Below are 22585 nucleotides of genomic sequence, written 5' to 3' on the forward strand. Positions count from 1 at the left end.
TAAAGAAAATATCTAAAATAAAAAAAAAAAGAGAAAAAAAAATATTTACATAGTAAGTTAATATATCAGATAAATAAATTTGGTATATTCAATTTACAAAAAAAAAAGAGAGAGAGAGAGAGAGAGAACGCAAATTTTCAGACCTTACTCTAGACCTACAAATGAAAAGCACTAGGTCTGCAGCCCAGTAGAGGTTGCTTACAGAACCCCGGGACTCTTCTGAGCAACAGGTGAGGTACTTCTTTGGAAGCTGTAGTGAGCGAAGTCCTGAATCATTAAAATGGAAAGCTATGAAATAAAGTCTGGAAAAAATACATTCCCATGAATATGGGGAAATCTGGCTCTCTTACAAGGAGCTAAATAAGGCTAACCGGGAGGAAGATTGGTGAGTGAGGGACACAGAAGCATAATGCATACCCCGGAGAGGCCCAATCTAATCACCTGAATCAGAGTGTGGATGAGTTGGCTTAAGTGATGTAGCAAAATGCAAAAAGTTCAAGCAAGAAATGAGATCGACTTCATTTAGCATTTAGCACTCACGAAATATAATTTGAAACGGACTTTGCTGATGGATAGGATATGGTTGTGACCATAAGAAAAATAATATCACTTGTGGTGGAGGTTCATAGTGTGAAGTCAATCGATGAAGACGGGAGAAAATGGAATAAGGGTGGCTAGGCTGAGGGGACAAGTCCACCTCCGACACATTAAGCTCGATATGTATTTTATAATTGGTGCAGAGTGAGACAGTTTAATGCCATGACTCTTCATATGTTTACCTAAGGAAGCTGGAGGCATTCTAGTATTTGATATTGTAAAATAGTGAGGACAGCCAACATGGGGGAATAAGGGAAATGTTCAGAGAGATACAGATAGCCCCAAAAGTGAAGTCCATGAAAGCTTTATTTTCAAGAAAAGGAAATTACCATCTGATGAACAAGAACTGAGCCGTGTTTTCACTCTGACTGTGAGAAGAGTAGTTATGTGAATAGAGGCCAAACAAGCTTCTGGTTTTTTTTGATACTTTTTAAAAAGAAAAGATACATAATATACGTGATTCGGCAGAAAAAAAAATAAACAGAAATTGAGAAGGCATTACTAAAGCAGAAGTCCATTTTAAATTTTTTTTTAAGGAGAAACGGAAGAACTGTGTAACATCTGAACTTGTTTTTTTTCTTCCCTTGATTTTATTTCTTGACTTAGTTCAGTTTCTGTTGAGCACACCATGTTGTCTGCCATGATCTAAGAACTATTCCAAATACTTTAAGCAGATATCTTTGTTTAAATGCTCATGCATATATAAATATATGTTATACATTTTAATCTCTAATTTCATAAAATATTTACCTGTTACTGTAAATAAAAATAGACAGATAATTTTGACATATAATGTTAGTTAATATCAAAAAGCAGAAACCCACTCATATACCCAGAAATATTGATTTTAGTTAAAATCTTAGGAAACGTTTATTGGAGAAGAGAACAATGAACAATATTAATGATAGTGGAACACTCATTTTTAAATGCATAGTTTGTACAAGAATCAATTTTAGTTGATTTTCATACATCAGCACAAAAGAAACCTATGAAGTTATTGTTAACTGGTTGTCCTGCAGTTTGAAAGTGCTACTTTCTATGCTGGACACAAAAGAAAAGAAAGGAGTTATCTCATGAAAAAGTTATACTTGGTCATAGAAGGACACAAAAGGGGACCTACAGGCTATCAACAGGGAGTGGAAATAATGCTCCAGGATGCGCAAGAGGACACACAGAGCCACAGGGGTTGTCTCAAACAATGCTGTAAGGTGCATTATAAGGTGTAAGGTGCAAGCTACGAATGTCATGTGAGTTGAACTTACACTTGCCGGGCCTCACTCAAGTCTAGACAAGCTTAAATTCAGAACCTTATATCTGGACTCAACAATGCCAGGTAGTGCCGATACCCAGAACTCTGACAAGACAGTTTTCAAGCAGTTTTATTGAAGATCATTTGAAGAAAGCTGGCTCTGGGGCCCAGATCAGGACGTGGCGTTGGGAAGGTGTTCTTACTTTTCACAAAAGAGTGAGATTTTTTTTCTTTAGGTGATGAAGGCCACAGGAGGTAAAAGTTGAGAAGGACAGTTAGATGTAGGTACATCAGGGAGAGAATGGAGTTGAATGGGAAGAGACTGGACAAGGAGGCCATAGAGGACTTGTAGAGTGAATTCTCACAAGTTTGTGTGTGAAACGGAATGGCTCACTATGTAAAACTGAAGGTGTTTGAGTTATTATTTGTCCTCTGCTTCTTCTTCACATGTTTTTAAAGGGATACAATGTAGTCTTCCTCATGCCCGAAGCTAAACTGATTTATATCCTAAAGGAATGTAGAACAGTGGTCACTAGGTAGAAGGAAAAGATAGGTAATTGATTCCCAGATTCCATTAGACAGGGGGAGTAAGTTTGAATGTTGTAAGGCACAGCAACATGACTACAGTTTATAACATTTCATTATATTTTATGGGGAAGTAGGGCAGATGCTCCTAACACACCCATAATTCTAAATACTTATAGAGACAAAAACTCGAATTAACCTGATTTTTATCATTTTACATAGCGTGAACAATCCTGTTAGTCATATATCAAATTACCACATCGTATCCTATGGATAGGTACCATTGCTGCTTAGCAATTAAAAGTGAAGTGTGCAAGGCTAAGTCAGCCGCTAAAAGTATGCATTCCTGTTGCAGAAAACCCAGGTTAAGCGCCTCAACCCACAAAACAGCTCACAACCATCTATAGCTTTAGTTCCATGGGGTCCAACTTTCTGTTCTGACCTGTACAGACTTCTCATGTATGCACCCACACATGCACACACAAGTATGTGCACACAAGCACGCACTGAAATAACTGGCGTGTGATTCCTTTTATTCAACATTACAAACAGGCTATGCCTGTGCCCATTGCTACTAAAAACAAGCACAAGTGAATTGATTGGAATATATGTTTCAAGGTGTACACTATAAATGGTATGATCACATGATAGTCATCTTCCGTTTTTTATGATTCATATGAAAATATTCTAAGTTAAGCACTCAAAACCTTTTAAACCTGTTTGATGTGTAGATGTGAAGCAGCATATGACCAGCATTTTAGGCATGTTTAAAATGCTGAGCAAAACTAAACATCCCACACTTCTGCAATACTAACAGATTAGAGCATTTCATTCTCCTTCTAGTCTCCGGAAACATTTAAAAATGAAAATAGCGTTTCTTTCTCCTGATAATTGGGAAGCTCTAGAGGAAACTGACTCGGAATTTATGTTGAAGCACCTATATACCATAATGCTTAGCGTGTAAATAAGTATTTTGTTTTCCACGTTCTTTGATGTTGAAGGAGATTGAAAGTGCATGCGCTGTCAATGCAATGGTGCTGCGGTAAGCAGGAATGCTTTTTGTTGCTATTGTATGTAATGCAGCAGGTCTCAAGAAACTGCTTTAGCGTGTTTGTTTAGAATTTCATTTAAAATATTTATTCTCCTCAGTTATATGGTACCCTCTTAATACATTAACATGTTGTGTCTAATTTTCCTAGAAGACATTTTATATTTTATGACGTTTTATAATTGAGGGAATCTGGCATCTAAACTAGAATACAGCCACTCCTCCTCACCCACAACTCTAGCCTAAAGGTTTGCTAGAGAAAGTGGTTTCTTCACATTACTTTTGACTCTAAAGTCTAATTATATAATGAATGTCAAATTTATTTCTAAAACTCTCTTTGAGTATGAAAGTGACCTTTTTTTCCTGGCCTATATGGAATTTTATGGTGTGGAGAAATTACCTTGTGATTATTTTTTGCATGATTAAAAATTTGCAAAGTTCTTATGGCTCCAAGGAGCCTACCTGTAATAAACAACTTTCACCTTCAAAACCACAAAAAAAACGGGTCTGAATTGCTTAAGCATTAGAGCTAATTGCCTGCCTACTTCAAAGAAAGGACTGCAAAGAGAGGAGGGGCGGGGGCCCTCACAGGAGCAGGGGCATGGCCAGCAAACCAGCCACTCAGAGTTGCAGCTTGGAGAAGCCAGGCAAAGTTACTGCCTCCGAACTGCTGTTTGCCATTAAGTTGATGGGGAGCATCTATCCCACAATCTCTCCCTGCTGAGGACACAGAGTCTTTGTTCACAGTCAGATTTGTCAAACTGTTGCCGGGGTCAGGCTGAGGTCAGACACCACAGGGATGTACAGAAGAACAAGTCTGGGGATTTCTCTCACACTTGAAACACATACCAGAGAAGTAAGAAGAGGGCCTTGCAAAAAAAAAAAAAAAAAAAAAATCTGTCTGATGAGACCCAGATTATACTGTAGCCTGCTTTTTAGGGCTTTCATAATTTTTTTTTTCTTTTCCTGACACACAATGTTTTATTAATGGGAGTAGCGATAGCCCTTACAATTTTGTGTCCCCTGGAGATAAGGCCTCTCTCGGTAGCACTCTGACACTTCATTTTCTAGCCCTAGGGGCAAGGTCTAGTAAATCTACTCAAAGCAATCTTCATCCTTTCTCAGGATGAGTTGGAAAGTAGTTGTCATGAGGCTGCACTGGATAGATCATGGTGTGTGTGTGTGTGTATGTGTGTGTGTGTGTGTGTATGTGGACTTGGCAGGAACACACAGCCTGATCTGGTCAGAATCTCAGCCTCCCTGCTCTTAGGCAGTGTCCAAACATAGGGGAGAAGTCTGATCGCTGATTATCATCAGCAGGGGAAAGCAATACAGAGCTAAAACCACCAAGAGTCTCTCCTTAAAGTGAAATTTCCATGCACCTGTGCACAAAGTGGCACCTTCCCTCCCGCCAAGGCTCTCTCCCCTCTGCGGAGTGCAAAGTGTAACACTGGGATAAACGCATGCAGATTATCCTATCTTGGAGGACTCTCAATTTAACCCAACTCTTATTTTGAATGTATTAGATGGCCCTGTTTCTCCTTTTTGCTTACACAGTTGCAGAGCATGGCTGAAAACTGAATCGCTAAGTAGATTGTGTGTGTGTGTGTGTGTGTGTGTGTGTGTGTGTGTGTGTGTGTGTGCTCAGCTGCTACATATGACAGTGGATATTTCATTCTGCTGCCAGAATGTTATTAATAAAACATGGGGTGTGGAGAAGGCCATATTTTCCCCTTTCAATCACTATAGCATTTGCAATGAAAATTTTATTCAGTGTGTAATTTTCAGTGAATGCTTGACACTTGATATGTCCATGGCACCATTTTGTATGGTTACTGAAGGGTTAATTGTATCATGTTCTCTGCATAAAATCTTTGCTTATCAAAAGCAAATAGAAGAGTGTATGCAAATGTGATGTGTTCTGACGACCTTTGCCTTTCCAGGGTTAATTTATATGCTCATTAAAGATTTTATGAAATTGTCCAGCCTGGTGCTCCAAATCCCATTTTACCTTCCTCTCCTAATTTATGTAATTCCTACCTGAACTGGGAAATATGCCTTTTATTTTTTGTGCCGCAATGAAAACAGCATGGTGTGCTGTGGGGAGTTGTGAGCCCCTGGTTATCTGGCATTACTCAGATTGCTAAAAATTCATTAAAATGTGACATCATCACACTGGGAGACAAATGATCACAGGATGAAAGAGAACAGTGGGCCTTTCGTGGATTAGTGCTGCATAGTCCCAGCATAGAGGCTAACTGCGTAAACAGATTAATCCACCAGCGGTGGCATGGCTGAGATTTACAGAATAATTAAGTAGGTTTGAGTTAGTATGAGGATTTCCATGTAATCTAACTGGTGTGATCCCGTAAATGAGGTGTGGAATGGTACAGTTGTCTTACAAGTACCTTGTTATATCAAAGCCCTCTGTAGCTTTCCTTTACAAACAAATCTCCCATCGAACTGAAGTTTGCAAATCTTATCTAATGAAATCTTAAGGAATGCATCTAAGATCTAAAGTCTGAGTGCAGGAAGAACACCTGTTCGTTATTTAAACCATTGTTCCAATATTATCTCACAGAATATTTCTTCTGTGTCTGGTTTGCTCTAATGCCCTGATTTCAGGTCCGTGGAGCAAGATGATGTTGCTGAAAAGTTCTATGACTGAAATTACAGGTGCCTTCCACCCATTTCCCCCTTATCTTTTTCAGCTTAAACTCTGGTAAAAAAAAAAAAAAAAATTATTTCTTTCCTTTTAATACCATGTAAATACTTTCAGAGGATAAGGATAAAAATTTGCCCTGGGATGGTTTTAGTTTATTTTAATGTAGATTTCTGCCTCGATGTAGAATTTCCTTTAGTAGGAAGAAGTGTTGAAAACTCATAGATAAAATTTGAGAATAAACTGTGTGATAAAGATCACTTAGTTTGCACTAGCGTATATTTTCTGGACTTATATCAATTTTTCTCACTCATCTGCTTTCTTAACAGAAGAGCCCAGTGAAGATGCAGGAGGCACTCTGAAGCCTACCACAGTGACTGAGGATGATGAGAAAGAGGCACACAAAAGAGACAACAATGAAGGCAAAATCTCTCATAAAGACCCTGGTAAGATGCTAGAATCTTGGCCTTTTCGTTTTACTGTACCCATCCACATCCCGGAGCCAACCTTCCCTTCACTGCATCCCCCAACAAAGCTCATTAAATGCTTTTATTCATTTTAAACTGTCTGAACATTCTCACTACTATTCATTATGTGTGCATTTTGCATGTGATTTCTATCAGTAGCCTCCCATTGACCTATTTTTAATCATAACCATCTGACAGAATAGATGTGGATAAGTTGAAGAATATTACAGGATGACTAGTGAGATTATTTTTTAATCAAATCAGTTTGTGTGCTTGTAATTTTTAAGCGCCTTTCATTAATCTTAGCTATACTTGTGATTCCTCTGATGGCATATTAATTTTTCATAAGCTCAGGATTAGATGTCACTTGAATTTTTTCAATCTTATGCACCCTCCCATACCATATAACCCTAAAAATAAATGCTACTCCTCCTTCTCCACTCTCTCTCTCTCTCTCTCTCTCTCTCTCTCTCTCTCTCTCTCTCTCTCTCTCTCCTTCTTTCCCTCCCACCCTCCCTCTCCTTACACTCAGGAATTTGCCCTTTTTAAGGACATCTATTTGAGGCATTTCAAACAAAATCCAGTAGAAAAGTTTACAGATGATTCAGCCTAAGAAGAAGGAAATATCATTGAAAAGGGATTAGGTGCTGGGCAATTTTGATCTTCTAGAATGGACAAATCCCAGTAATGAAAGCCACTGTCTTTGAAAACAAACCTTCATGTCATGACATTTACTTGTGCACAAACAAACCCTAGGCCAGCATCTGGTATGGATTCCTATGGCTTTTTCTGTGTTTGATTTGGCAAATATATGGCTTCATCCATTTTTTTGTATGTATGAGATGGAAATCTGTGGTCGGAATGAATATTACATTGGCCAGTTTTGCTGTACACTATACCTAGTTTTATTATGTTGGATTCACTGAAGCAGAAGTGTTGAGATGGACTCAAGCCTGTTAGTCTCAGGTAGTCATCTATGCCTTTAACTCCAGTGACAGAAGCATATAAAGAGCCTGGTATTCAGTAGGAATATTGGCTTTCACAAAATTTATCATTTTCTGCATATTTAAATGTGAATTGTCCCATATTTTGATCTCAGTCGTTACATGCCTAAATTCTGCATTCCCCTCGATGTGTATCTGAAGGGTTCTTTTTTTTTTCCTCCCTAAGCTCTTTAATTCTAAATTTCTTACAAGAGTGCAGTGAGAAATGCACCTAGGAATATAGTTTTTGCTTCTAGGAATATTGTGTTGAGTAGACGATTCTAACTTGATTTAAGCAAAGATGGTCTAAGGTGGGCTTGAGCCCAAAACCATACCTCTGAAAAGATGCCACAGCAGCGTATGAACAGGTTGGCTTTTGAGGCAAATGACAGAGAATTTGAAGTACCTAATGTCAAGGTTTGCCCCACGAAATTTTCATTTGGAAAAGACTGAAAACAGCAAGGTAGCCAGGTTATGCCATCTAAGATGGACCTCATCAGAGTGAGTGGCTTGCCAGTTTGTGGATGATAGAATCCCCTTTATTTGTGTTTGGTGGACTCACACTACAACAGACTGCATAGCATTTCCCTTCTGCTAATCAGAGCAACAGATAAACCAGAAAGATGCCACATCAGTGCTCACGGAGTGCTCCTAGATGGAGACCACAAAGCTTGAGACGAAACACCTATCGCCTAGGACTTTTCCAGGGACGGTTGTGGGAGGTGTTCTTATTTGTGTGTTTGTTTTTTACTGTCCCATTTTACTTTGAGCAACACACACTGTATAAATGCAGGAGCTCTTGTCTCAGCAGTGCAGTTTACCCCTCTGCATAAGTCATGAGGAGCTCACTTGCTCCCTAATGGCCCAAGGAATTATTGCTCTCCTTTGAGTTTCTAGTATAGACAAAGTTGGTGTATATGGAAGGACAGATCACTGCATAATGACAGTTACTTAAAATAAATGTTATCCCCATAAAAACGCATCCCCAGGTACATTCAAAGGAGTTGAAAAGGAGCTCTAGCCAAGAGCCAAGTAAAAGCAAATGCTGAGATGCAAATATTTAGCTTTGAAACCTTGCTGCCTTTAAGACAGCTCATGCTACTTAAAACTAACACGGATTTTAACCAGTTCTGTGCTCTCTGAGTTGACTCTTACCAGGTTAAAAATGTATTCCATGGTTGCTGTTCCTTGTAAAGGTGTATCTGATTATTACATAACCACTTGTTTAGATTCTTTTGTTCTTATATCACCTATAATTGTCAAACGAAGAAGAGAAAACTTACAAAGTAATTACTATGTTAATGTGGTAGTTGAGAAAACAGGTTGACCCCTCTTTAACCTCGAACTTTTCAGGCAGGAAGGAATTAGCACATGTCTGGACCAGTGTGTTGGTAAGCTGTTGTGTTCTGTTGCTGTCATTAATCTGCAGGACCAGAGCTTTCAAAGTGAGACATGGCAATGTGCACGATATATTTGCTGAATATTCATTCATAATAGGAAAGCTTCCTAATTCCTCATTTATATTGTCATTTAAATCTAGTGCCACTTTAGATTAATTATAATCCAAATTGTAGCTCAGTGCAGTACAAGAATTAATATAGAGTTTATCCAGATTAATACATTTGCATTGAACATGTAATATGTCTCTGCCATGGCTAAGGGGACTACTTTTTAATAAGGGAGTAAACATGAAGAAAGATGGAAATTATCCTTCATTATTGCAATTAAAATTATCCTTCGATTCTAGTCTCATTAGAAAGAATACTGTGTTGATAATTATAATTTAGAATTAAGTGAGTTGAACAACATCTGTTACATCTGAGTTTTAAAGTATTCAAACTTTACCAAATATAGAGATTGTAAATAATAACTTAGTATTTTGATTTATTGTTTTTCAAGGTTCATTGTAACATATGTGTTATTGGATTTTCCTGTCTTATTATGAATATAAAGCATTTTACAGCTTTCTGTATTTTAGGGATTGAGAATTAAGTAGGTGGAATCTGAATTGAAATGAATTATGTTATTTTATATTAGCAATCTCTTGCAAGTTGAATAATCCTGTAACTGACAGATAATCATTGGCTCATATATTTGGCAGTGCTTATTTATAATTAGACTTCATTTTTTAGTTAAAATTCATTAAAATAACATTGTTCTTTGAGAATATTGTGGTATCCTTAACAATACAAAATGAATTATGATCTCTTTTCATTTTTTTTCTGCTCCAGGGTAACAAACAGGGTTTATTTCAAATGAGGTTGCACATTTAAACTATGACTAATCACAGAACTTAATCAAAAGCTTTCCTAAAATTAATTGGCCTTATTTAATACAAAGCACTTTATTTCTAGCATAATACAATTCAGAAAAAAAGGCCTCAGACTTGATTTCCTGTAATTTACCAGGCATGCTTTGGTGTTAAACTTGATATAAATATGAATACAGAGGAATGTATAAAATGTTGCTTGTTATCACCTGTCTAAGTCACCTTGAAGACCAGCCTCACACTCAAGAATCTGTCTTCTCACCCAATCTTGAAATTCTTGCCTTTTTTTATTATCCAGAATCATTAAATTAATGAGCATTGATGAGTATAAAAATGAAAACAGTATATCACTAACATGCGCAGAGTTAATTTTGCCAAACATTTACACAAGTGAATAGACTAAGAAGAAAGAAAGGAAAAAGATGATACCTTCAAAACATACTGTCTTCCATCCCTTAAACATATATGAAAGTAACCTTCATGTTTATTCATGGAAATGAGTTCCTGGCTAAATATATAGTGGACTTAGAAGTTTCCTGAGAGTTGTTTTTAATTCTGATATCTTAAGAGGTTTACAAACAAATTATGGGGATTATTTGTCAACTTGTACAGAGAATAGACTCGATTATTATTTGATCTTGTCCATTTAAGAATGTAAAGGAATATGGCATAATATTACTGTCTTTAGGAAACATTGTTACTTACAAACAGGAACTTTTAAAGAAAAGTCAATCAAGATAAGACAATTGATAGACATTTGTTAATTTAAATGACAATCATTTTACAAGTTATTCAAACATTTTTAATATCTAATTGTATTGCCAAATATTATGTACCACGTTGTTTCTTCTTAGACAATTTAGTACTTTAATCATGACATTGCAGAGTATATGCTGTATTTGTTTTGAGAAATAAAAATAATTTTTGACTCCATAATTAAGAGAAAACATCCCGTTTGGGGAATATCAATGCACAAGAAATACTTGGATATTTTTAATCAGTATAATGAGAGTTTTAACTTTCTATCAAATTTATGTTGACTCAAACACATATACTACTACTTTTTAAATAAATAGGACAAAATTAAAGTTTCTCAAAGAGAATGAAGTAGGTAAAATTAGATTAGTTCAAATGCAGTCAAAATATTAGTATCAACATGACCTGTGAGAAACTGAGCACATCTAACATCAAAGAAATAAAATATGGTCATCTTGTCAACTATATTCTATTTTAATTTTGGTCTCTTAAGAATTACGCCCATACGTTTGATTTTCCACCTGAAATTTAAATTTCTGAGCTTATTTATATAGCGTAAAACATTGTCTCCATCTAGGGCAGAAAAAGAATACGATTTTTTTGTTCTATCTTTTTTACTTTTTTATTTGAACTTGTTTCTACAACATCCTTGACCTCATTTTTTAAATTAAAACTGGGTTATTTTGTAGTAGGGTGAAATTTGTTCATTTATAGGAACTATACATGGATTGAAGAAAATTAATCAAGATAAATCTTCACGTGCGGCATACAAGCAGATTGCCCTAGATGGTGTATCTATGCAGGGTCTCATAGCAATCAATGGTTTAGCTCCACTGCATCTCAAGATGTATTTGCACCCAGTTGTCCAGTGATAGTGTCCTCACCCTGGAAATAATTTAGTTGCAAATTGACTGGAAGATGGTGAAAATTGAAAGTTAAAATTAGAAATTCTCATAATAAACAGCAAGGAAAAAAAGGTCAGATGATGCTGCGCTATGATGAGATTGGAATGGCTGGTAAATGAGGTTTTGTGTTTGTCGTGAGATGTATGTGGCATGCCTACCCAATGCCGCTGTAATATCCAGCCTTGAAGAGGAGATTACCAGGCAAATTGATGTGCTGGGAAGAATTTTCTGTTAGATCGGAAAATTAGAATTGTTCTTTTATTTCTCCTTTGATATGTGTGAAGTTCCTACACATTATACTCAACTAGGTAAATTTTTAATCATCATTAACACCAAATATTTGGATTTACCCCATTAATCAGCTGTCTTCTTGTAATTCCTGCTGTATTGTTATATGCATAGCCACCCGCTAAAACCACTGTGTCACCTACTCAACTCCCTAAATAGCAGAAATGAATTAGATGTTCAACTTTGAAATGATTAGAAACTCTGAATCCCATCATGATCTAAACATATTGTTTTAGTCTCTGAATAATAACCCACCAGCTCTTGTCAGGAGGTGAGAACCTTAGGACTTAAGAATTAGAGCAGAGCTAAATCATTGGACATGAGGCAAAACAGCGATGTTCTAAGTTAGTATTTGTGAATGGAAGTAGATTTGCTTTAATGTGATACAGGCATATGGACACACTAGAGAAAACACATTATTGATGAAACTTTCAAGGCCATCTAAGGTTACCTAAACAGAAGACAGTAGTATGCTTTAAAATTGATGTGCAAAGTCCACTCCCCGCTGACAGAAAAAAAAAAAAAAAAAGAGTGCTGTTTTTTTTTTTTTTTTTTGTATTTTGAGATTAGCATCATTTAAGAGTGCTTGTCTGATTTTCACTTGGTTAAGTACCGTAGATTTATCATCGCACTTGTTTTATTTACTCTGATTGTAACATTGCATTTATAAATTGAGTAGTTGTTTTCTTTTTGGGAATTAGAAGTAATCACCCCAGAGAAAGAGCTGAAAGTTGTTGTGGCAGGAGCCACACAGCCACTCCTGCTGGCCAAAGAAGACGACGCAGGAACCAAAAGAACAAAACCCACAGAGGACAATAAATTTTGTCCAGAACAGGTAAGTGATTTTTTTCCCTTCAATGCATGAATCAACTTATTGTTTCTATGTTCCTGATCATTTTAGAACCCATTAGGTTGTACATGTAGACATTGTAACTGCCAAGTAGTATTATTAACTCTTGATGTTATACCTCACAACCTGAAATGGTCAAATTATAGCAGCTGACGATGGCCATGTTTCCTTGATCTTTTCTAGTTCTATCAGTGTCCTTATTGCAACTACAACAGTAGGGACCAAGGCCGGATCCAGATGCATGTCCTGTCACAGCATTCTGTACAGCCAGTCATCTGCTGTCCACTCTGCCAGGATGTCCTCAGCAACAAGATGCACCTGCAGCTGCATCTGACCCATTTGCACAGTGTGTCTCCAGACTGTGTGGAGAAGCTGCTTATGACAGTAAGAATGCCAAAGGCTGATGGAAAACTGGTGGGACCTCTGTTCCATTGTCAATATACATCCATAGTGATGGCTTTATAGACATTTCATTTCTTCAGAGTGACTTGGAGTTCTTTTATTGACTGTGCTGTGGAGATCACAGTGGAGATCCCTTTGTGCTCTTTCTTGCTTGGAGAAAAAAAAAATAAGATACAGAGTATGGGTTAATTAAAGAAATTTTTTTGTGGTTCTTTTTGTAGCAGTGAAATGGCTTGGGGGTAGCTTTAGCTTAACCTTTAAGTCATAGCATTAAAAGAAGAATATAGGACTATAATAATATTGAAGCAATAGAAGTCCCTGTTTGAGTTAGAAAAATATAAGTGGGACACATATATTTTTCCAGTATGTGCATATACATTCCAATATACATACATCTATGTATACATATATATGTATATATTCCAGGATATTGCTCAATGATTTCCTGAGCACAAATAACCCAAGTCCCTTTGGTGTTCAAAGGTGCCTGTTCCTGATGTAATGATGCCAAACAGTATGCTACTTGCAGCAGCTGCCCCTGAGAAATCAGAGCGGGACCCACCTACAGCCATGGCAGCAGAGGGTACTGGGAAATATTCAGGTATGCTTGCCTGTGAGAATTGAGGATACTGCATGGAGAGAACTTTCAGAGCTTGCTTTTGGGTAAAATTATCAATATATATATATATATACATATACATATGTATATATATATATACACACATGTATATATGTATATATATATTATATATTCTTTTGCATTTTTCAATGAACACATTATTTACATCATTTCCAACACCCTCACTCTCCTTGCATCTCCTTCCTTGTCCTTTCCATTTCTCTATTATTGTGACATGTAAACACATGCACACTGCTGAGTCCATTTAGTGTTGTTCATATGTACATGCCTTTAGAGCTGACTACTTGGGTTTATGAACATGTCATTTTTTTTTTTAAGAAAGCAGAATCTCTCTCTCAGCAGCCATTAATTTCTGTAGCTCTCCATCTAGGGCTGGAGAGCTTTCCCCTGTCAGACCTTCCCTGTTCTCAAAGATAGTTTTTAGTGACAAAATAAATAAATAAATACATAAATAAAAACAATAAACACTCCTGCCCAGAGCTTTATTTTCTAAGGTCGATAGGCCATGACTATTTCTACCTGTCCTTGGATAATCCTAGTGACAGATTCTTGGCCATGAACATTCAAAGTATTCTAGTTCACATATACCAAATTTATGACCCCTGGTAAAGTGTTTATTGGAGTACATCGTGGTTACCTTTGATGTGCATTCTTCTCTGTCCTTAAGTTCTTTCAGGTCAGAAGTAACTTCCTGTACATTTTATGGATATCTGGTGTTGTGTTTGCCACATGATAGTGACCAAGTCACATTTCTATACAGACACAATTAGACAACACTACGGGTCCAAGCTGACTTACACTTTCTGGCATTCAAGTGGTCAGGGTTCTTACCAGAGGATATGTCTGTGCTTTCTTTTAATAGGTGACAGCCCAGTGGATGACAAAAGCATGTCAGGGCTTGAGGATTCAAAGGTGGGTGTGGAAATAAAGAATGAGGAACAGAATCCAGCAAAGGAACCTGCGGAGGCATCCGAATGGCATCAAAACAGCAGTAAGGATGTGAACATCTCAGATGCTCTGCAAGATCAACTGAGCGAACAGCAAAAGAGGCAGCCCCTGTCGGTTTCAGACCGCCACGTGTATAAGTATCGGTGCAATCACTGTAGCTTGGCTTTTAAAACTATGCAGAAGCTTCAGACACATTCCCAGTATCACGCCATCCGGGCTGCTACCATGTGTAACCTCTGCCAGCGGAGTTTCCGTACATTCCAGGCTTTGAAGAAACACTTGGAAGCTGGCCATCCCGAACTGAGTGAAGCTGAACTCCAGCAACTATATGCCTCCTTGCCAATGAATGGGGAGCTCTGGGCAGAGAGTGAGACAATGCCCCAGGATGACCATGGCCTAGATCAGGAAATGGAGAGAGCCTATGAGGTGGACCAGGAAGGGAAGGCAAGCCCTGTAGGGAGCGACAGCAGCTCCATCCCAGATGACCTGAGCTCGGAACCAAAGCGGACCTTACCCTTTAGAAAAGGACCCAACTTTACAATGGAGAAATTCCTCGATCCATCCCGTCCTTACAAATGTACAGTGTGTAAAGAGTCATTTACCCAAAAGAACATTCTCTTGGTCCATTATAACTCAGTGTCTCACTTGCATAAGTTGAAAAAGGTTTTGCAAGAAGCCTCCAGCCCTGTCCCCCAGGAACCCAATAGCACAGATAACAAACCGTACAAGTGCAGCACCTGCAGTGTTGCCTACAGCCAAAGCTCGACCTTGGAGATCCACATGAGGTCAGTGCTCCACCAGACAAAGGCCAGGGCTGCAAAGCTGGAACCAAGTAGGCACCTATCCGGTGGGCACAGCATCGCAGCTGCTGTGAATAGCCCTGGCCAAGGAATGTTAGAGTCCATGAGCTTAGCTTCAGTCAACAGCAAAGACACCCACTTAGATGCCAAAGAACTAAACAAAAAGCAAACTCCAGAATTAATCTCTGCACAACCTACACTTCATCCACCACCCAGGTCACCAGCACAAATCCAGATGCAACTTCAGCACGAGCTGCAGCAGCAGGCCGCGTTCTTTCAGCCACAGTTTCTAAACCCGGCTTTTTTGCCTCACTTTCCGATGACCCCGGAGGCACTGCTCCAGTTTCAGCAACCCCAGTTTCTCTTTCCATTCTACATTCCTGGGGCTGAGTTTAACTTGGGGCCAGATCTGGGCTTGCCCACCTCCACCACATTTGGGATGCCGGGTATGACAGGCATGGCTGGTTCCTTGCTTGAAGATCTGAAGCAACAGATTCAAACACAACATCACGTCGGCCAAACTCAGCTCCAACTTTTACAACAACAAGCACAACAGTACCAAGCCGCACAGCCCCAGCCGCAGCCTCAGAACCAACAGCCTCCCCCACCGCCACAGCAGCAGCAACCTCAACAGCAACCAAGCAAACTGTTGAAACAAGAGCAAGGTAGCCTGGCAAGTACAGACTGCCAACTCTCGAAGGACGTGCCGTCATACAAGGAGGCAGAAGAGGTGACTGAAAAGCAAGAAAAACCAAAGCAAGAATTTACAAGTGATGCTGAAGGACTCAAAGACAGCAAAGACATAAAGAAGCAAAAGTCTTTAGAACCTTGTATTCCTCCACCCCGAATAGCCTCAGGGGCCAGGGGAAATGCAGCCAAAGCTTTACTGGAGAACTTTGGTTTTGAACTGGTTATTCAGTATAATGAGAACAGGCAGAAGGTCCAGAAAAAGGGTAAAAGTGGAGAAGGCGAAAACTCCGACAAGCTGGAGTGTGGAATCTGTGGTAAATTGTTCTCAAATGTTCTTATTTTAAAAAGTCACCAAGAACATGTGCATGGGCAATTTTTCCCATATGGAGCCCTAGAAAAATTTGCTCGTCAATACAGGGAGGCCTATGACAAGCTTTATCCAATTTCTCCTTCCTCCCCAGAAACACCACCACCTCCACCTCCTCCGCCTCCTCCCCTGCCCACTGCACCCCCACAACCTTCGACTTTGGGGACTGTGAAAATCCCAAATACAGTCTCTGCTCCTCTGCAAGCTCCACCGCCCACTCCTCCACCACCGCCACCTCCTCCTCCTCCACCACCGCTACCCCCACCTCCTCCTTCATCTGCACCCCCACAGGTCCAATTGCCTGTTTCCCTTGACCTCCCCCTCTTTCCTTCCATTATGATGCAGCCGGTGCAGCATCCTGCACTTCCCCCACAGCTCACCCTGCAGCTGCCCCAGATGGACACCCTCTCGGCCGATCTCACTCAGCTTTGTCAGCAGCAGCTGGGGTTAGACCCTCACTTCCTGAGACATTCTCAATTCAAACGGCCACGGACCCGGATTACAGATGATCAGCTAAAAATCCTGAGAGCTTATTTTGACATCAATAATTCTCCAGGTGAAGAGCAGATCCAAGAAATGGCTGAGAAATCTGGCCTCTCTCAAAAAGTCATCAAACACTGGTTTCGAAATACACTCTTTAAGGAACGACAGAGAAATAAAGATTCTCCATACAACTTCAGTAACCCTCCTATAACTGTTTTAGAAGATATTCGAATTGATCCACAACCTACATCTTTAGAACATTACAAATCAGACGCTTCATTCAGCAAAAGGTCATCCAGAACAAGGTTTACTGACTACCAGCTTAGGGTTCTTCAAGACTTTTTTGACACAAATGCTTACCCGAAAGATGATGAAATCGAACAGCTCTCTACTGTTCTCAACCTACCCACCCGAGTTATTGTTGTATGGTTCCAGAATGCTCGGCAGAAAGCAAGGAAGAGCTATGAGAACCAAGCAGAAGTTAAAGATAATGAAAAAAGAGAACTCACCAACGAACGCTACATCAGAACAAGCAACATGCAATACCAATGCAAAAAGTGCAATGTGGTTTTTCCCAGGATCTTTGACTTGATCACACATCAGAAAAAACAGTGTTATAAAGATGAAGACGATGATGCCCAAGATGAAAGCCAAACGGAAGATTCCATGGATGCCACTGATCAAGTGTTGTACAAGCAGTGTGTGGTGCCTGGACAAACAGATACACCCAAAAGCTTTGCAGCCCCAGTAGCCAGTTCAGGCTCTGGGACTAGCACACCCGTGATTCCTTCTCCTAAACCAGAACCTGAGAAGAATTCTCCAAAAACTGAATGTCCTGGAGAAAAGACAAAACAGAGTGATCCCTCTCCTCTTCAAGGCATCAAGTCAGCTCCCTCATCAGTACTGACGCCTTCAGAGCCACAACAGACATCCGTACCCCAGCCTCCACCACAGCCACCCAAGCAACCGCAACTGATTGGAAGACCTCCCTCAGCTTCACAAACTCCAATCCCTTCCAGCCCGTTGCAAATTTCCATGACTTCTCTTCAGAACAGTCTACCTCCACAGTTACTCCAGTACCCATGTGATCAGTGTACCATAGCCTTCCCAACCCTGGAACTTTGGAAGGAACACCAACACATGCACTTCCTCGCTGCTCAAAACCAATTCCTCCACTCTCCATTCTTGGAAAGACCCATGGACATGCCCTACATGATATTTGACCCCAACAATTCACTGATGACTGGACAGCTCCTGGGGAGCTCTCTCACCCAAATGCCACCACAGACCAGTACTGCCCACACTACGGCCCCCGCGAGTGTTGCTTCTTCCCTTAAAAGAAAACTGGACGAGAAAGAAGATAATAATTGCAGTGAGAAGGAGGGCGGGAATAGCGGTGAAGATCAACACCGCGATAAACGCTTGAGGACCACCATCACGCCTGAGCAACTTGAAATACTCTATGAAAAGTACTTGCTGGATTCTAATCCTACCCGGAAAATGCTTGATCACATTGCGCGGGAAGTGGGGCTGAAGAAGAGAGTGGTCCAAGTCTGGTTCCAGAACACGCGGGCTCGAGAACGGAAAGGGCAGTTCCGTGCAGTGGGTCCGGCCCAGTCTCATAAACGGTGTCCATTCTGCAGAGCTCTGTTTAAAGCAAAGTCAGCCTTAGAAAGCCACATTCGCTCTCGTCACTGGAATGAGGGGAAGCAGGCAGGTTATAGCTTGCCACCAAGCCCTTTAATATCCACAGAGGATGGGGGAGAGAGCCCCCAGAAATACATTTATTTTGATTACCCAACTCTGCCATTGACTAAAATTGATCTATCCAGTGAGAATGAGCTGGCCTCCACGGTCTCGACACCTGTCAGTAAAACAGCAGAACTGTCTCCCAAGAATCTTTTAAGTCCTTCTTCTTTCAAAGCAGAATGTCCAGAGGATGTAGAGAATCTAAATGCCCCTTTGGCTGACGTTGGGTATGATCAGAGTAAAACTGACTTCGATGAGACCTCATCTATTAATACGGCCATCAGTGACGCAACCACAGGAGACGAGGGAGCAGCAGACATGGAAAACGCAGGAGGTTCTGGGGAGGGGAAACCAGCTTTGTCCCCTAAAGAAACCAAAGCTCTTGACTCTTTGCCAAAACCAGCAACCACACCCACCCCAGAGGTCTGTGATGACAAATTCCTCTTTTCTCTCATGAGTCCACCAATCCACTTCAATGACAAAGACGGTGACCATGACCAAAGTTTTTACATCACTGATGACCCTGACGACAATGCTGACCGCAGCGAAACATCTAGCATAGCTGACCCCAGTTCACCCAATCCATTCGGGTCTAGCAACCCCTTTAAATCCAAAAGCAGTGATCGGCCTGGCCACAAGCGCTTCAGAACCCAGATGAGCAACCTTCAACTAAAGGTCCTCAAGGCTTGCTTCAGTGACTATCGGACTCCAACCATGCAAGAATGTGAAATGCTGGGGAACGAAATCGGTCTGCCCAAACGAGTGGTGCAGGTGTGGTTTCAGAATGCCAGGGCAAAGGAAAAGAAGTTTAAAATTAACGTAGGAAAGCCGTTCATGATCAATCAAAGTGGAACGGATGGCACCAAGCCAGAGTGTACCCTCTGTGGGGTGAAGTACTCCGCCCGCTTGTCCATCCGAGATCATATTTTTTCCAAACAGCATATTTCCAAAGTGAGGGAGACCGTGGGCAGTCAGCTTGACAGGGAGAAAGATTACCTTGCTCCTACCACCGTTCGACAGCTGATGGCCCAACAAGAACTGGACCGAATAAAGAAAGCTTCCGACGTGCTGGGCCTGACAGTACAGCAGCAAGGCATCACTGACAACTGCTCGCTCCATGGTATCAGCTTGCCGGCAGCCTACCCTGGACTCCCTGGCCTTCCTCCGGTCATTCTCCCTGGAATGAATGGTCCTTCCTCCTTGCCGGGATTTCCACAAAATTCAAACAGTAAGTGGCTAAAAGGAGAGTCAGCCTAGCTGATAGGTGGTAGTAGGCTGCCAGTCACATGCGACCCAGACCAAAGAGGACTTACATATCCTCATTTCAGTAATTAAAATTGAAACGTTATTCAAAGTATATATAAGGTATAACATACATCATATATGTATGCATATATACATCTGGGTATATATACATATGTATATTAATATGTGTATATATAGATATATAGTATGTATATAATAGTATGTATTCTTGGGAATAGTTGATAGCCAGGAAGTAGGTAAACCTGAACAAAGATGGAAGTCAAGTTCACCTGTAGTACAGCATATTCTCAGAAATTTGTCATTTTTAGCATTACCTGGTTACCTCTTAGGTATATTAACTTATTTTAATACAAATGTGACATTTGTTTTGCATATTAAGAAGGTGAGACATTAAAATATAAACTCACTGATATTTTATTTTATTTTCAAGGGCATGGTTCTTGTTTCTTTTGTTTTTTGTTGGTAATTTTTGTCTCTTGTTTTTGTCTCTTGGTTGTTCTCTTGCCCCTGAGATTCAAACTTCAGGGTTCTTGGGTCAGAGAAATCTACTCATCTTGCACCTCCTTAGTAATGAAACCTTTATTGAAATTTCAGTGATGAAAACATGACTAATGCAATCATTTTCGGGTTAGCATGTTATGAAACTGGAGGCTTGTAGCCACTATTCAGTTGGTATTTCAATGAACTTACAGCTCAAGAAACCCATATTGCTCAATACCTTCTCTCCTCCCTCCCCTCAGCCAAGCTTTATAATCAAGACATAACAAAAGGATAGAACTATTTGAGGTAGCCTCAAATACTGGATCCAGTTCTGTATTCACAATAAATGGAATTCATGCAGTTTTTTTAATACAGTATATGTAGCAGTCATGTAACTAATATTTGCTATCAATTATACACAATTACCTAAAATATAAAGGCGTATCTCTTTTGTAATTTGCTTTTAAGTGTGTCAGTTTTTTTTTTCTAAAAGATTGTTCCCATTTACATTCTTTAATATAGCACTTGCCACATCTATATATTTGCAAAGTTCAGAAAGAATGCCAGGAATGCCTAGTCTCAGTATTACAAATTAGAAATTTATTTAAATTTAAGTCTTTCAATATCACCCTTCTCTAGCAAAAGGCTAAATCATCATTGTGATCTTAAGTTGTTTTTATTCTAACTTAGCTTTGAAGCCTTGGACATTATGACATCTAATATCTGTTCCACCATGCTGCCCAGTTAGTTCCCCATCCTCCATCATCTTGTTGGTTTTAGGTTGAAAAAGTATGGTACTAGAGATGTATCTTCAATATGCCTTCCATTAGCTTCCCACCAACTCCTCTATTCCCAAAGTTATTTCCTGCCTAATTATCTGGATACTCTTGGGACCATAACTGTTAAAGCTATAACACATTTTGATTACATCATCATCCTGTTTTATGTGCCAAGGTGACGTTAATTGACATATATATATATGTGTGTGTCTGATATAGAAATCTGTGATTGATCAGTTACAGAAAATAGTCTTTAAAAACTAACTAATATTGTCAAAAACAATTGAAAGATCTTTATTTCACATGTCAATTTTGACTCATGATGACCATGTCATCAGCTTTGTATGTGGTAGTCACAGCACTGTTTTTTCTATGCACTGGGTCAAAGGCCTTTGCTGGGGCAATGAACCATTCTGCCAATGGACCATGTCTGATGCTAGAACCTAGAGTGCCCATATGATAAGAAGAAAGAAGAAAAGCAGCATTTATGAAAATAAGCTATTTTTTTCATGCAACTCCACCATAATAAAATTTATATCTTTCCTTGAAATATATACCCTATTTATAACTATCAGAATTGCTGGGGAGATGCTGGAAGCAGATCCTCTATAGCTACAAATACAGTTAAGCCCTCCGGGTACCCAGGAACCCAGTGCTTCATCCCTTGCCTTATTAAATTGTGTACAGAGACTGAACAGGGAGTGCTGTAAGGAGCAAAGTTCTCCAGACATTGCTGCCTACTAGAATCTGCAGTTTCTATTGAATTAGGTGTTTGGTTTTGAGGGATTTTAGACATTAGCTCCAGAGAATAATCAACAGGGCTCCCATCAGATAGCCTGAGTTCCAGCACTCCCAGTCTACGTCTTTCGTAGGTTAATTTACCTGGTTCCAAATGCAGAGTATCTTAAACAGCTCATGGAGTAAAGCCGACAACTCCATCTTCCCATTATCTTCCTAGAGTATTATTGTTTTTTGTTGTTTTTGTTGTTGTTATTGTTTTCCTTTTTTTCCTGAGACAGTAGAGTATTATTTTTAATGAACTATTTACATGTTTCATAGTAAAATGTGGACACCCCAGCAAATAATAATGAATGAAAATTGTTTTGAAAAAAATGTGTCTGTATTTCTTTTTTTCTGTAATTATTTTTATTGGTACATTCATCTCATGTAGTGTTGGATTTCATAAAAGAAATTTAATCAAGTATATTATGAACATTAAACATATTCACTCCTCCAACAAACCCCCCTTCCATACCTTCTTCCTTCCACTAGTCTCACACCTTTTCCTATTCTCCCATCTGCTCTCATATTATGCACACATCTGTATGTACATATCTCTGTGTGTATATGTGTACATATATATATATATATATATATATATA

The 22585-nt window shown here is 39.4% G+C and overlaps 1 protein-coding gene across 8 annotated transcripts in view; it reads left to right on the top strand.

Annotated features, from left to right (window-relative positions):
- The window catches only part of Zfhx4 (zinc finger homeobox 4), a 197316-nt gene that overhangs the window by 165376 nt on the left and 9355 nt on the right, over positions 1–22585 (top strand). For all 8 annotated transcript variants that reach the window (XM_031376298.1, XM_031376295.1, XM_031376301.1 and 5 more), the window contains exons 6-10: positions 6411–6527; positions 12451–12584; positions 12783–12983; positions 13485–13602; positions 14504–19906. In XM_031376298.1, the coding sequence (XP_031232158.1) occupies positions 6411–6527; positions 12451–12584; positions 12783–12983; positions 13485–13602; positions 14504–19906 (5973 nt within the window). The remainder of the gene's footprint in view (positions 1–6410; positions 6528–12450; positions 12585–12782; positions 12984–13484; positions 13603–14503; positions 19907–22585) is intronic.

Source organism: Mastomys coucha, unplaced genomic scaffold (genome assembly GCF_008632895.1).
Source record: "Mastomys coucha isolate ucsf_1 unplaced genomic scaffold, UCSF_Mcou_1 pScaffold17, whole genome shotgun sequence".
Classification (NCBI taxonomy): Eukaryota; Metazoa; Chordata; class Mammalia; order Rodentia; family Muridae; genus Mastomys; species Mastomys coucha.